The following is a 16,407-nucleotide window of genomic DNA, read 5'->3' on the forward strand; positions in this document are numbered from 1 at the left end:
GGAGCAGAATGGTCTCTGCGTGGTGGAATTGTGGTAATTGATGTTGTCACTAAGTGCAGTAACAGCTGATTTGCTGTAAGTCAGAGGTCTCCTGCTGTTCTATCAGTGGGTCAGAACCACAGAGCTTCACTGCTAGGTGTTGGTACTCTTGAAAACCCCCAGAAATGCAAGGGTAATGCTGTTAACAGTAATTCCCAAATTCCTTCCAGCTACGGTTTGGTAAATCGTAGATCAGAGTGACATTTGTTTTCAATGAAACACGGAGCTGACTGAGAGAACTGCAGTTCCTTCTCCAGTGGGCTGCAGGTTCTCCAAAACTCTCTGGTCATAACTTCTTATGTGCCATCCCTCAATAAAACAGAGCCACCTCGGGGTAAAACCTGACAAACACTGAGTGAGCCGTGAGAGCTCTGCACAGGCAGAGCTGGGGGGCAGCTGGGCCAAAAATACACTTGGGTTTGGGTGATGAGATGTGTCCACGTGGGATAGCTGAGGTGAGAGCTGGGGAGTGGTGCTGAGCTGGGGCTGCACAGCTGCTGCCAGTGGGGCAGGGGCAAAACCCACACCCGAGCGCAGAGCCACTGCCTTGGCCACAGAGAAGGGCAGCTGCTTCTGGTTTAATTCTCTTTGGGTTTTATATGGGGTTTAGAAAACTATTGGTTTAGTTTCTGAGCTTTCAAGACTTACCCTCATGTTTGGTACAGTTCAGTGTCTTCAGCTTCAGGAAGGGAAACTCCATCTTTGAGGCGTCTCCAAGACTTGGTGGTTCCATTGGGCATAACTGCAGTTATTGACTGATTTCTTTATGGGATTAACTAGACTTTCTTTAGCTTCATGTATCTGCTCAAGCATCTGAGCAACATCATTTATCCTTGTGCCAGCCCTGTCCAGTGTGTTCCTGTGTAGTTACTGTTACCTACATGGAGTAGCAACATCCAGTAGCTCACAGTGTGTGGTGGAGGAGAAGATTAAATTCTCTTCTTAAATCTGAAAGTGGCAGATTAGTAATTTGCTCAGTCTTCTCCTAAAAATTGAATATTTATTGAATATTCCACTTTTATGTCTGTACTCCTGTAATTTATTTATTTTTTATGGAGGTATGTCTATACTAGCTGACAATTTTATATATATTATACGTGTTTTTATACAGGCACACATGAAACTTGAATCAAGCTGTTGAAAAGTTTGGCAGCTGAATAAATCTTAGGCTTTAGGCCATTATTTAGTACTTGGAAAGGGTTTAAACCTGTGATTTTTCAGTATTGTATAACTGTTTCCCCAGTCTGTGATTCAAAACATGCCCTGCTGGAACTGGCACTGGTTCTGTCTCAGCTTTCGTCCTCTGGGTATGTCACAGTGTGCCCGAAATTACAGTGAGCACAGTGACAGTGCACAGTTGTGTTCATCGAGCAGCAGATGCCATTTAATTGCTGTCCAGCTAGAGATAGAAGTTCTTGCAAGTCCTGGGCCTCAGGATTTTGACTCTGGTTCCATGCTTGTCACTGTAGCTCCTTGCTGGGGAGATGTGAGATCACTCATTTGTCCTTCTGATCTCATGTGCCATGCAGGGTAGCTGTACTGGTGGGTTTCAATAGGAAGACAACAAGTGATATCAGTTTTATAAGCAATGTTTTGTCAATTGCCTTGTTCCTTGAATTTTTCCCCCAACATTCTTTTGTAACACCTTGTGTGGAGTCGGTGTCATCTGGTTTTCAGAACAGCAGCATCTTGTTTACTGGGGTTTGGTGTTGTACAGCTCTGCAGAAGGAGTGACTCAGAGCAGTGTGAGAGCCCTGCCGTGCTTGCCTCAGCCACGTGCACGTCCCTGTGCTCCGGGCCTGGGCTGAGGCACGGGGGGCGGATATTGGGGGACAAGGACGAGGTCAGGGAGCCCAGCCTGGTTCTGTGGTGGTTCCAGCTGAGAAGGCAGGTGTGTGGTGTCCTCACCAAGCACTGTGTCTGTTCCAATGAGGTGAGTGTAGCACCCCTGAAGTGTTACGCTGGTTTGCGTGTGGGCGAGTGAATCCGTGGGGTTGGTGAGTGCCCTGTGCAGGGAGGGGAGCTGGGATCCTGAGCAAGCTGAGCCCTGAGCCCTGCCCTTGTCCTGGTCTGTCTCCGTGACCCCGCGGGCATGTCCCCAGGACAGCTCCCTGTGCCAGCTGAGATCATCTGATGTGCCCTGGCCAGGATGGGACTGGCTGGGAGCTCTTGCCAGCGCGTGTGGCAGCGCTGGGACGAGGCGGTGAATCAGCCTCCCGTGCTCTGACACCGGGCACGGGGCAGAGCCGCCCTGTGCCCAGACCTCGCTGAACACAGGGGCTGTGGCTGCTGTAGTTTAGGAACTACAGCTTGTGTAGCCTTGGCACTGCCCAAAATCTCTGTGTCTTCCGCTGGATCCTCAACCTCGTGGATGGAGTTGCATTCCCAGCAGGCAGAAACAAACCACAGGCTGACCCCTGTCATAATGTTTATTTTAACCTTCTGCCCAGAAATGGGCACAGTTTTACATGAGGAAAACTGCTGAGTCCTGGAAGAGAATGGCTTTAAATTACTCAATTTGAAGTGAGATGCCCTTTGATACGGCCCAGAGGGGCCAGGACGGCATTTGCCACCCGGCCAAGTGGTGCCTTTGTGTCAAGTGCCCTGAGAAACATCCCACAGCCAGCGTTGCACTCACTCCTGTTTCACACAGCGGTACTTCCTGTGCACTTTGTGTTCCTGCTGGTGCTCCCTGATGCTGGAATCCCGAGGTAAAGCCAGGGTGTCTGGGTTGCTGTGAGTGCCCACACACTGTGTCCGTAGAATTGGGCTGTGCCACACATGCTCAAGTTCCACATGGAAGGAATTGTCCAACAGCTGTGTTTGCAAATGCTGGGGTTTTACACTTGCGCTTGGTCTGCTTTAATACAGTTTCAATAGAGTTGGTATTTCTGTCTTCCAAAAGCCATCAGAATTCCCCGTGGTGAAAGGGCTGTTCCTTGTTTCCACTCCGGGTTTCCCAGAATGATCGTGAGGGTACCTTGTATAATCCTCCCTAAGGGCTAAGGAAGAGAGAATGTAAAAGTGATCAGCTTTGGAGGGATTGTAGTTTCATAACCAAATCTTACTCGTAACTCCCACAGGGATCCCATTTTGTGTCTGTGTAGATTATAATGCTGCATAGGTGACACCAAGGAAAGGTGCCGCATCATTAACAAAAATGAAGTGCTGGCGTCACTGCAGAGAGATTGTGTACTCATTGCATGGGGTTATTTTGCTTGTCTTTTTCTCTACAAAAGAAAACCCATGGAAAAGCATAAATCTGTCTTACACTCTTCAGAATTAGTCTGTTCTTCATTTCCCACTCAAAACTAATTCACAGTAACCAGCTGTACGAGCACACATAAGCAGGATTGCTGTGTCAGATGAGGTATTAAATAAAAGGAGTTCCTGTCTTGATGCAAGGCTTCACTGAAATAGGAAAAAAAAGAATATGTAAAAACATAATGTTTGTTATTCTGATTCCAAGATTTGCCTTTTGTTGTCAACATGACTTTCCATTTATGGTTAGAAACATGTTTATTACAGTACAAAGATAATGAAGTTTAATTGCAGTGCTGGTCATTGCTTCAGGAAAATAGGCACAAGTATAAAGTCACTTAGAAAACTGAGAAGTTACAGGAAGATACTGGTAAATATATAAATCTGCATTAAATTAGGTGCACTTCTCAAAAGTATTGAAAGAATGAGAGAAATCCCAGTTTTAATGTGGCACTCCATCAGGTTTCCTTAGGAAGATGAGATACTCTGGGACCGCCAGGCTTGGGGAACTCAGACTGAACTTGATTTCTGTGTCACGTTGGTGCTGACAGCTGCTGATAGCAGAGCTTGCTGCTGAGTCCTTGGTGCAGACAGGCTCCCTTTGTAAAGGCACTGGGACTCAGGACGTCACCGTGCTCGTCCCACGCTCGGGGCCAGTGTTCATCTGTGTCACCGAGGCAGTCACCTCAGGGGCTCACTGGGAAACGAGTGTCCTTTGCTGTGCGGTGGCTCACGTACAGCTCCTCATCTGCAGCGTGGAAAAACAGATCCAGAACGTGCAGCTAGCCAGACATTTCACTGATTCCTGTGCTTTTATTCCTCAGGCAGAGGATGAATCTCCCATGTATGTATGAACAATGCAAACACATGCTCATGGTGGCCCGAGAGCTCTCCCGGCTCCAAGTCTCCTACGAGGAGTATCTCTGCATGAAGACGTTGCTTCTCCTCTCTACAAGTAGGTGAACAGCTCAGTACCAAGCTTTTTGCATTTGCGTGTACAGAAGTATGTGGTGGATTTGCAATAGATATTGTGAGATAGATTTATACAATATGCTACGTGCTGGTTCTTATCTTTAGGTAGGATATGCTGCAGTTAAGTCACAGCTTAGTAAATTCTGTCTGTACTGCATGAAAGTTCAAAGTGCAGAGTCAGAAATAGTCCTTTTAGAATATACAGAAATAAACTAACCTGAGACAACATAACTAATATAAGTGAGTATGTGTAAGCACCTTTTACAGTGTTATTTTTCCTCTCTGTTGATATCACTGGTATCCAGTGACTTTGTTCTCCCTGTGCTTCGTGGGGCTGGAGCTCCCTGAGGATCTGGGCTCAGCCCAGGCTTGACTGCAATGCAGGGATTCACTCAGCAAAGAGACTGTGAGTGTGAGTGTGTGCTCGGGCGGGTGTGAGCCGGGCATCTCGTGCCAGGACAGCCTCTGTGTCCTGGGAAATCCCATCCCTTCCCATCCCACGGTCACAGGATCCCGAGGGAGCTGCCTCAGGCAGGGACTGACGTGTTCCTACTCCTGCCTGGCACGAGGGGTCTGGTTCAGAGCAGTGACAGAGGTGCCAGCATGTTTGAAAGGTAGCAAGAGCAGCAGAGCAAGTGAAGATTTGTCACCGTACCTCAGTACTTCTGCATCATCCTCGTCAGGTGGTTTGGCTTGGAAGGGACCTGAAATGTGATGAAAAGTAAATATTACTAAGTTTATTACACTGAGGGTGTAAACATTCCTTATCTTTAATGTTTCCAGTAATAGCATTGATTCGTATACAGAAATGAGAATTTGTTCACCTTGGGCTTTTTCCGGATAGGAGCAGGAGGAATGGGAGCCCCAGCACTGCTCACGTGTCAGGGCAGGGGGTGATGGCTGTGGGCAGGGCGGTGGGAGGGTGCCATGGCCAGTTCCCCCAGTGCCCGGTGCCCCACCAGCCTGGCCGTGCCCAGCACTGCCTCGCTGCCAAGCCCAGAACTGGGACAAGGGCTCTTTTCAGAGGGAACTTTCTGACTCTCATGGCCGTGGGCTTTGTAGGAACTTAAAACTTCCCTGAAACTGCAGATTTCAAACAGTTCCTGTTTGATTCTGAAATTTCTCCCAAAAATTCCTCAAGTGTTTCGGGTGTGGTTTAGGGCAACTTTCCTTACAGGAGCTGGAAATTTCCATGGTGAAATTTCCGTGGCAGAAGTGGTGAGGAGGCAGCACTGGCAGAATTCAGCCCCTCCAGCAGCGGGGCTGGGCAGGAGCTGGCAGTGCCCAGAGAGGCCTCTCTGCTCGATTTCCAGTGGGAGACAATTTATCTTCATTTCATTAAGGACATACATTGTGTGAGTGGTACATCATGGAACTTCTGCAATTGAATGGCTGAAATTTCTATAGCTCTTTAATCCACGACTTGACAATTTGAGCTTGTTGATTGTGTTTCTGTGTTAAGTTTTCCAAGAGAAGAGGAGGAGGAGTAAAACAGGAATCCCACACAGGTCTAGACTTGTAGCTCACACACAGACGTAGCTCAGAGACCTTTTCCATGTGAAGTATTGAAACAGTTGACAAGTTTCATCTCCTGTGTAGGCAAGGCAGGCAAGAGACTTCATTCCAGAGCCTCTCAGAGGCTGACAGTGTGGGGAAGGTTGGGTTTCCTAAGGAAGGGAATGTGCTTTAATGGCCTCTGTCCTCTTCTCGTGCTTTTGGTCACCTTTGTCTCAGCTCTTTCTCTTCTCTGTCTTCAGCTCTTTCACTTCCCTGAGGTGATCAGAGGCTTCAAAGGAGGCACCTTACGGACCTCTGGAGTCCCCGTGCTCCATTTGTCCAGGGTGGTCCTTGGCCTTTGGAAGAACCATCCCCATAGGAGGATGTAGGCACAGGGACTGCAGCTGGATTTGAATCCCCAGGCCTCGGGTTCCTGTCCCCAGCTCCTCCTCTGGCCAGCACTGTCTCAGTGTCCCATCCCTGTCCCAGACTGTCCATGCCCAGATTCCCCATGGCTCGGGCAGTCCGTTTGTTGTCCAGCCTGTCCCTGCCCTGCCTGGTCCCGTTACGTGATCCATGTCAGGAGGCTCAGAACCAGATGATCTTCCAAGATCCTTTCCAAGCCAAGCCTTCCTGTGATCCTGCCCTTGCTCTTCCCTGGGCACACAGCATTTTTATGGAACCTTCCTAATACCACATTTCCCAGGACCTGGAGAATACAGGAGCCCCTGGTGGTTCTGCATCAAGGTGCTTCCAGGGCTGCGTGTTGTTGCCTCCATGGTCCAGTTCCCTTCCCACTGTTTTTTGGTGGGATACCTTTGGAGGTTTGTTTTTTTTTATTTTGCAGCAGGCCTGTGCTTTGTGTTCAGCTGGTCCTTGTCCCATCCTGCTCTCTCCTTGTCTCTCTGCTGTCATTTCAGTCGATCCAAGTCCTTTTTCTTTTGCTCATTTTCATAGAATGGTTTGGGTTGGAAGTGAATGGTTTGGGTTGGAAGGGACCTTAAAGCTCATCTCATTCCAACCTAAACACTTCCCAGGATGGGGCAGCCACAGCTTCTCTGGACAGCCTGTGCCAGGACTTCCCCACCCTCACACAGAAGAATTCCATATTTTAACCTGCATTTCCCCTCTTGCTCCTTGTCCTGTCACCACAGCTCCTGATGAAGATTCCCTCTCCACGTAAGCAATGTAAGAGAACTGAAATAATGACGTGTTTCAGTTTTAGTGTTTTAAAGGCTGGTGTCCATGTTGCAGTTCCCAAGGAAGGCCTGAAGAGCCAGTCCCTGTTTGAGGAGATCCGCATGACGTACATCAAGGAGCTGGGCAAGGCCATCGTCAAGAGGGAAGGGAACTCCAGCCAGAACTGGCAGCGATTTTATCAACTGACTAAACTGCTGGACTCTATGCATGATGTAAGTCCTGACAGGAATGCTGCAGGCATTCCAGAGAAATACGTTTGGGGCGGGGACAGTGGTCTCCTCCAGCTCTTTTTATTTAAAGGGACAAATATCAGGGAAGAGGAGGAGGGGGAGGAGAAGGAGGAGGAGGAGGAGGAGGTCGTGCTCCTCTGCTGTCTCACTAAAGGCAAATTGACAGCCTTGAACATGCTCGTCTCAGGCTGCCTCTGCAGTGCAATCCACAGCAATTAATTGTATAATTAAGCTCATTTTCAGTCTCTTCAGTTTTTAAAAATTCTATGGCTTTAAAAAGGAGGGACTCAGGAACTGTAACTGATTTTGCAGTAGAAGCAGAGATGTGACTTTTAAAAGCAGTGTTATCTCAGAGCCCAGTGAGTACAGAATTTATGGAATAGTTTGAAATTCCATTAAAACAATGCCTCAGCACTATGTGTAGTGTTAGCAGTGATCTAATTTTGAAGGAATTTCCAATTCAGACTGTCTCCTTTGGCAGTTTAATTACTCATGTAGCACAAAGCAGTGTTTAAGACAAGGGTAACTTTGAGACCTCAGAATTACTGGGTTTTTTCTTGTTACTGTACCAAGCACCTGGAAGGATCTCATTTAGCTTATCCGTGTGTGTGTTATTTATCTGCTGGAGTGGGAATTGGTACCAAATCTCCTCAGTGTTTGTAAAGCCTTGCACAATCTTTGTTTGGTTTATACCAGAGTGCCATGGACAATAATTATTAATGAACTAATGAGGATTCCTGTGCACGTCTTGCCTGAGCCCCATCCTGTGGGCAGGAGTTGGGGAGGAGGAAGGTGAATGTTCTCTGAACGTCTTCGTGTGCAAGTAATTCTTTGTCTTGTCACTCGTAGGTGGTTGAAAATCTTCTGAGCTTTTGCTTCCAGACATTTTTGGATAAATCCATGAGTATTGAGTTCCCAGAAATGCTGGCAGAAATCATCAGCAATCAGATACCAAAATATTCCAATGGAAATATCAAGAAGCTCTTGTTTCATCAGAAGTGACTGCCTTAACACAAAGGGTTGCCTTAAGAAACCATCACACGATAGCTTTGTTTTGTAAAGAGAAAACCTACAGACCTTGTTCCTTTTGTCCTCGCAGGTGTTTCTTTTGTAATTATGCACTACATGTGGTTTACAGAGGGCCAAGAGTTAGGCTGGAGAAGCAGTGGAGATTTCTCACGTTTGGGAAAGAATTGGGGAGAAAGGAAAGGAAAAGAAATCGGTTTTGGCAGAAATTTTCTCTCTCCCTTCGTGCACCATCCCTGGATGTATCGAACCACCAGTGACAAGCTCTGAGGCTGTTACGAACATTCTGCTAATTAATTAATTAATTGCTGCAGTTGGCCGGAGACAATTTTTTAGGCTTTTTTTTTTTTAATTTAGTAAAGTGTTTTGGATTTTTTTTTTTTTAAAGTTAAGGTAGTATTTTGGTTTATGCATGTAACCTGAAGAAAGTTTACAAGTGTATATCAGAAAAGGGAAGTTGTGCCTTTTATAGCTATTACTGTCTGGTTTTAGCAATTTCCTTTAACTTTATATACCGTGAACTCGGCTTGTTCATTTTTTCTTACATAATTTTTTTGTAATACTTCAAGATGCCTATTGTACAGCTGGTTTTTTAAGGTGGGGCAGCTCGTAGCTTTCCTAAACAACCTCTAGACAGTAAATACTCGAGTAGATTCACGTGAAACTGGGTTGGGCTTTTCTAACCTAACGCTTTCAACTGCGTTGAAAGCTGCTTTCAAAGCAGCCATGAAAATTGGGCTTTTTCTAAGGGCCAGGGTGGGTGGGAGAACACTCTCAAATCTCATTTCAGTAGACCCAGATGAAACAAATCCTTTTGGTACATTGCAAAAGTGTTGGATATGCAGATTCATAGCAAATTAACCCAGTCCTAACTGGATGTAAATGAGCAGGTTATTTTATATATTGAAAAAAAACAAAGAAGCCTGATTTTTGCATATGATGCAACAGCCATAACGCAAAGAGTCACGGGCTGCATTGATGCCAAGAAGATCAGTCCTGACTGCCCATCAGGAAATTTTCAGGAAAATATGCATAGCTTCAGAAAAGTTTACTTCTGTGTGGAGATACTCAGTTTTCTATACACTTAAAGCTGTCATCACACAAGTATTTCTGGAGACCCCACGGACAGGGGAGGACGTGTGAGTGCACCCAGCAGCTGGGTTTGTTCTCCTGTAGGATTCTGGAATCCTCCTCTCTGGGGACTTGTTCACGCAGCTGGGACTGGATCTCCCAGCTCCAAACTCGCCTGGTTAGAGACCCAATTCCACATCTCCACCCTTCACTGACTGCTCCATCCTCTTTCCTGGAGAGCAGGAGAGCTCCGCTACTGAGTTCGTGGTCTTAGAGTTGTCTGTCAAACTTTCTGTCTTTGTAAGGCTGCAGCCCTTCACATTGAATTCCTGGCGTGCCATAAATTCCCATAGGCCTTGTGGATTTCTCCTTGTTGCCATTGATGAGGATATTTTCGACATTTAGAAGCTGTAGTAGCCTTTTCTACGTGCACCTTAACAATTTTCTGTATTTCAAAACTGAAATATTTACTAAGCCACTCTAAAATTTGATTTTTACTCAAAGTGGCCAGATTGTTTGTGTAATAGAAATGAGAAAGATCATCTGAGAAAATACAAAACCTAATATATTTTTATATTTAGTTATAGTTTCAAATATGTATAATCAGTATATTTGCTGATCCAAGAAAAGAAGGGAAGGGCTACTGCAGCTTTAAAAGCAATTTATTAAATGATTGTAAAATAGCTTGTATAGTGTATAATAAGGATGATTTTTAGATGACAGATTGCTTTATCATGATACATGTAATTATATTTTTTGTAGGGGTCACAAATATGCTGAGTGGAACCGTTCCATGTGGTTTGGCCGGAGGCAGCACCGGGGCTGTCGGTGTTGGTATCCAAAGAAGTGCTCTGTTCAGAGGGGAAAACCTGTGCTCCAAGGGTGCTTGTAGGGTTTGCTGGGCTTGTGTTTATCGAATCACTGTGTACAAATTCCCGTTGGCTTTGGGTGGGATACTCCTATCTGTATGGTCGGGAGCCGCTCCCGAGGCACGGCTGAGCCAGACCCCACTGCAAAAACTGTCAGTCACGGCTCTGACCCGGGGGCTCAGACACAGCCTCACTCCCCCAGCAAAAACAGCTTTGAAATTGGGCAATAATCCACATCCAGGTGCCAGCAATATGTAAATACAGAGTGTGGGGTGTTCACAGCACATTTCTACAGTGAGCAGACCTTGGTTTCCAGCTGAAATAGGAAACTCAATTCTCATCCTTTCTTAAAGCTCTTTTTGAATGTTATAGCTATTAAAAAAGATCCTATATTCAGTACTTTGGAGTAAAATAGCATCTTTAATAAAAGAAAATAATCACTCTCTTCTTTGATCTGTAAGGAATTACATTTTGTAATGGGTAAAGGTCAGGATTTTAATTACAACTTGCAGCCCAAGTCATTGGGAATCCTCCCACGCCCGTTTGCGATACAGATAGGAGTGTGTACTGGTGGGGTTTGGGGTCAGGGGAAACCTGCTCTTAATTTGGAGAATGTTTTATAAACTTGCATCCCCAGAGCCCTTGGTCGGAGCCTGGGGACAGTGTGTGTGGGTCGGGGTGCCGGGATCCCAAATTGTCACTTTTGCCAGCAAAAGCAACTGCAGTGAACTCCAACAGCTGATGGAGTCAGGGGTTGGAACTGGATGAGCTTTAAGATCCCTTCCAACCCAAATTCTGGGGTTCTGTGATCCCCTCGTGAGAGAACCGGTCACATAGGAGGAGAGGCTCTCTGCCCCTTGTGTCTGTTTGCCTGTATATTCATTTTTAGTCTCTGGATTTAAGGAAAAACAAAGGAAACTGTGATGTTAGAGGAAAAATCGTCCTGTACGTGCTGTTCAGTTTAAACTTCACCAGTGAGACTCCGTAGTGCTGTAGCCAGCAGTGAGAAGTCCGTGTCCTGTTATCCGTAGTCCGTGTAGCAGTGGGGAGTCCCTGCACTCTGGATAAAGCAGGGAGAATTCCGGCCTTGGCCCTTCAGTGCCTTATCACAAAGTGCACGGATCCGCCCGGGACGGCGGGGGCAGCTCAGGACTCGCAATGGCCTTAGGGGGACACCGGGACAGGGGTGCGGGGGCACGAGGGGAGGGCAGGGAGGGGGGGGCTGGGGACTGGTGCCAATCGATGCTGAAAAATGACCTCGCCGTTTCCACAGGAAAAGGTAGGAAAGGAGGAAGTGCCTGGATGAACGTGGGCTGTGGGAAACACCCCGCAGCCAAACTTTAGAGAGGGAGGACTTCAGGGACATGACTTAGAGTGAGATTTTATAAAGATTGTATTATTATATCCCTGGAAGAGTTCAAGGCCAGGTTGGATGGGGCTTGGAGCAGCGTGGGATAGTGGAAGGTGTCCCTGCCCGTAGCAGGGGGGAACAGATGAGCTTTAGGGTCCCTTCCAACCCAGTCCAGTCTGGGATTCCATGGTCACAGACCAGTCACGCTCTACCCTTATCCCAGTCTGCAGCCAGGGCTTGCTGAGCCATCGACGTCTCATAGGAACCAAATTTCCCGTGACGGTCGAGGGCCTCTCCATGCGGAGGCCTCGTGTCCGAGGGAAGGCTGTGAGTGTGTGGGAACACCCCACCTCCACCCCCCTGCCCAACAGCAGAGGCAGCGATGGGTCATTATTCTATTTTGTATATTAAACAAAAAGATATATACTGGGGACAAATCCTATATCATACCAGTGTATGGCATTATTAAAAAATCATTATTTTTATCACAGCAATTTTAAACAGCATTAAAAAAAAAAAAAGAAATTAAACCAGTGACTCCTGTTTAAAAATAAAAGTTGTAGTTTTTTATTCATGCTGAATAATTCTGTAGTAACAAGTCTGTAGTTTTCACCTACTCAGTGAAATGTTGGACTGTAAAAGCTTGTGTGGAATTGTTGAACATTTATTTTTTCATTTAAATTTGCTGTTCTGGTAATACAAAGCCACACATCTGTACAGAAGTTGCAGTAAATGTGAGCCATTTACAGCAATGCCGAATAATGGACAGAAACCATATAATAAAATTCTGCTTTTTTCATTAAATGGCTCCAAAATGCTTTTGTGGAGTTTTTACTGTGGTCCTGGAGAGGGTTGGGTCCGACATGGTAGGGGAAGGACTGGATGAGTTTAAGGGTCGCTGGGTCCCTTCCAACCCAAATCCCTCTTTGATTCCATGATCTTGAATGTGTTTTGTCACTGCAGTGGTTCCCAAGTGTCTGATACTCACCCAGATGTGATAAAAGCTCCCTCCCAAGGTGGTGCCAGCTGCCAAACATGAGTGATAGAGGGGAGTGTACTGAAAAACCTTGGGGCTCCCCAGGTGGGGGCTGGGACAGGAGTCCCAGGCAGGGGACCGGTGGTGGGAACCCAGCCCAGCCCTGTGCAGAGACAGAATTTAACCCAGGAAAAAGGGTCAAGGACTTGGTAAATCAGCAGTGCTGAAGGAGCCTCTCTCTGGCTGTGAAGATGCTGCACTTGGGTTCAGAAAGTCTCAGCTCTGGAACAGAAGATGCTGCCATGAAGCTCCTTCCCTGCCATGTGGCCGTTGGAGTTTTCGACGTTTCCAACCCCTCAGTCCCCGAACAGCACAGCTCAGCCTTCCCCCCGAGCCACAGAGCGAGTCGTGCTGTAATAAAATCTCATTTAACTGCAGCAGAAAAGGCCGAGTTCCCAGCAGGGAATGATTTCTTTGAATTGTTTGCAATTAAAACAAAGCTTACATAAATTTCCCTTCGGTAATTCCCAGGCTGGATGACTGGAGATGGGGGTCAGGGGCAAGACAAGAACGGGATTTACGATAACCGCGTTTATCTGTGCAACAATTATGGAAAGATGCTTTAAGGAGAGCCATCAGACACTGAGATAAATAACTGCTCAGTGGCTCATGGGCTCTGGCCCCATGGTAAGTGCAGCAAGTCCTCAGTGTGGTCACATTCCACCCGAAATCCCCCTTGTCCCATCCCATTTACAGAAGCATTGATAGCAGAAGCATCTGTGGCCCACGAGGCGATTCCTTGCAGGATTTTTGCCGCTTCCCTCTGCACCCTCCTGTGCTCCACGGCCCTGGGCATGGGCTGGGACACGGGCTGTAGCTCTCCCTCACCTGCCACCTTGTTTTGCTGCTATTTGCTTTCTTGGGCTCTACCCTCAGCTTCCAAGAAATTTGGAGGAAGCCCAGCATGTGATTGCAATTCGTGGTTTCTGCTGTGTTCACATTATCCCAGTAAAATGATGGCCTTTCAGACTGGTTTGGAAAAGAGGCCATTTTTACAGTTTTGACATTTAAGATTTGAGCTTTTGAGTTCGTGTTTGCCCCTGGGATGGTCCCCAATGGGCTGGTTTGTCCCTGGCTGCATCCCCTCTGCAGCATGAGCTCATGTCGAGCTCTGGGCACACGGCGCTGTGCTGTGTCAGACACAAATTCTGGGGTTTTACAGACTAAAAGACTCTTTGGCTGTACATTACTGGTTATCCCAAAGGGGCTCCCAGATTTTCTCAGTGCTCTTGCCAGGCTCCTGCCAGGGACCAGCAAGTTTGGTGCATTTCCTTACCAGGGTTACTGATAATTTTAATTATTGGTAAGCCTGAAGATACATTATGTAAATATTTTATATATAGAACATGAACATTTCAAAATAAAAAAGTGTAAATATTGAACTTATCACAGTCTGGCTGGAGGAGCAGCACGGAGAGGAACCATCAGAAAGGAGTTCATTGATGTCCAGTGCCTGAGCCCATGGATCAGCTGATAAAATCCAACCTAGAGTAGGGGTGGTGGCAGTAAATACCCTTATCCAATCTATCACAGGCCTGGCACAGCTCCAGAGCATAATTAAGAATATTCTCTGAGGTCACAACAGGGAACCTTAGGTTAAAAAAAATAACAAGTAAGTGGAATCGTTCTAATTATGGGATCTCTTGATATGAGATCAAACCACATAAAAAGGTTGGGGCAAAATTGCCGAGGCAGCACCAAATGTGGGCACTAATTGTGCTGCTAATGAAGGAGGACGGGGTGACACTTCCTGCTGAGAAAAGTGACCTGGTGTGCCCAGGGCCGGGCAGGGGGCACAGGGGTTGTGTCCCCAGGGAGCAGAGCATGGAGGGGAAATCACCTCCAGGGTCTGGACACGGGGAGCTGCATCCCTGAGGAGCTGAGAGGGGAAATGGGGGGACAGGCAGTGACCCAGGTCCCCCCGGGCTCCTGCCTTGGCCCCAGCACTCCCCTATCTGGGCTCCTGCAAGAACAAATCCAAAATTAAAACCCAGCGGTTTTAATTCCTCATTTCTCTCCTACCCTTTGTTTTTTTACCCTTTTTGGCTGGCAGGCAGAATTTCTCCAGCTGGGCTGCAGCCGAGCTGCACGTGTTCCTACCCCAAACAAACACAGGACCGGCCTGCAAGCCTCGAACAGAGCAATTACTAAAAATAATTTTTAAAAATCCACCCAGCCCAACCCAACCCTTGGCAAGTCAAAGGGAACCCGAGGGATGTGGCTCTCACACCCTCCCGTCCCGCAGCCCCTGCCCGGGGCAAGGACAGCTCGGGGGTCCCCCTGGGGTCCCGGGGGGCTCCTGCTGCCGCTGCCCCTCGGCCACCGCTCGCTGCCCCGGGCTGCTGGATTTGCTGAGCATAATGGGGCTGAAACAGCTCAAAGCTGTCGGGCTAAATATATCCCCGTTGCTGGGGAAATAAATAATAAACAGCAGCGCGATGGGGACGGCGGGGAGTCATTGGTTCTGCTCGGGGCCGGAGCTGCAGCGCTCCCGGTACCACCCCGGGCAACAAAAACTGAACCAAAACCCAACAGCGGGGACTGAACAAAAACCCAGCCAAACCCAAACTTAGCGAAAAATAAGCAGCAGTAAAACAGAGGCAGAAGCAGCACGTGCAGCTCCCAGACTCGGCAATATTTATGATAGGTAATGGCTGCAGCAAAATTAATGAGCTTTGAAAAGGAACAAACCGTCTCCAGGATCCCTGGGAGTGGGAGAGGGAGGCAGCTCCATCCCTGTCCTCGGCGTGGGCCCATCCATGGCTCCCCACGGAGGTGGCGGTGGCACCGTGCTGTCCCCGTGCTGTCCCCGTGCTCTCACCGAGGTGTCACCGTGCTGCCAGGCCCGGCTGCAGCTGGCTGAGGTAACTGGCTCAGAACGAGAGCTGGTTTTCCCAAGCTGGCAGCCTTGGGAAAAGCCCCTTGCTGGCTGCCAGGACAGCGGGGACACGGTGCCATCAGCTGGAAATGAGCACTGAACTTTGTGTGATAGTGGAGAGGGGCTTTGGACAAGGGCAAGGACAGGACACAGGGAATGGCTTCCCACTGACCGAGGGCAGGGTTAGATACTGGGAAGGAATTCTTGGCTATGGAGGTGGTAGAGGCCCTGGCACAGGGTGCCCAGAGCAGCTGGGGCTGCCCCTGGATCCCTGGGAATGTCCGAGGCCAGGCTGGATGGGGCTGGGAGCAGCCTGGGACAGTGGAAGGTGTCCCTGCCCATGCCTGGGGTGGGATGAGATGAGCTTTAAGCCCTTTCCAGCCCCCTGTGCCAGGGAAATGCTCACCCCGGTGGTACCTTCACTGCCAGCCACACTCCAGCCTTTCTGGGGCTCATCCCTGGAGCCTCTCCCATCACCCATCTCTCCTGCTCTGCTCCTCACTCCCAGGTGGCTGTGAATTAAAGCTCTGAGCAATCTGCAGGTATTTAATGAGCTGATTGTCCGGGGTAACAGCTCAGTCCTGGGGCAGGGCAGGCCTGGGGGAGCAGCCAATGGAAGCGACAGGGGTTGTGGGGGGCTCCCAAAGAGATGGGGACACAGCAGGGACACAGAAATCTCCCTGGGGAGATGGGTTTGCTCAAACTCCCCCACACTCCAGCTCCAGACCCCGCTCTGCCATCCCTGCCTAATCCGAGCCAGGCTGGTCTCCGGGGCACCCGGCTGCTGCAGACTTTTTCCCCTTCCTGCCTGCGTCAGTGAGTTTAGAGCCCAGGTGTGATTTTCTAGACCCTTTTGTCTGAGGTTTAGAAGCAGAACAAGCTTCATTAGCAGAAGGGAGGATTTACAATAAGTAATAAGTAGGTGCTACCTCGTGAGCCGTCAGCATCGTGCTAAATTACCAGCTGAGCCCATCTGC

At 48.1% G+C, this 16,407-nt stretch overlaps 1 protein-coding gene and 1 long non-coding RNA gene across 4 annotated transcripts in view; one reads left to right on the forward strand and one right to left on the reverse strand.

Annotated features, from left to right (window-relative positions):
• The window catches only part of NR3C1 (nuclear receptor subfamily 3 group C member 1), a 59,518-nt gene extending 48,905 nt beyond the window's left edge, over positions 1 to 10,613 (forward strand). For all 3 annotated transcript variants that reach the window (XM_039559405.1, XM_010399590.3, XM_019286042.2), the window contains 3 exons: positions 4,125 to 4,255; positions 7,024 to 7,181; positions 8,049 to 10,613. In XM_039559405.1, coding sequence (XP_039415339.1) covers positions 4,125 to 4,255; positions 7,024 to 7,181; positions 8,049 to 8,201 — 442 coding nt within the window. In that variant the 3' untranslated portion in view covers positions 8,202 to 10,613. The remainder of the gene's footprint in view (positions 1 to 4,124; positions 4,256 to 7,023; positions 7,182 to 8,048) is intronic.
• Positions 10,614 to 12,059: 1,446 nt separating this feature from the next.
• LOC120410715 lies at positions 12,060 to 15,644 on the reverse strand. The gene is made up of 2 exons (XR_005603036.1): positions 15,244 to 15,644; positions 12,060 to 14,037 (listed from the first exon to the last, which is right to left on the reverse strand). It is a non-coding gene; the product is annotated as an uncharacterized LOC120410715 (long non-coding RNA).
• Between the last annotated feature and the right edge of the window lie 763 nt (positions 15,645 to 16,407).

This window comes from Corvus cornix, chromosome 13 (genome assembly GCF_000738735.6).
Source record: "Corvus cornix cornix isolate S_Up_H32 chromosome 13, ASM73873v5, whole genome shotgun sequence".
In the NCBI taxonomy this organism is placed as follows: Eukaryota; Metazoa; Chordata; class Aves; order Passeriformes; family Corvidae; genus Corvus; species Corvus cornix.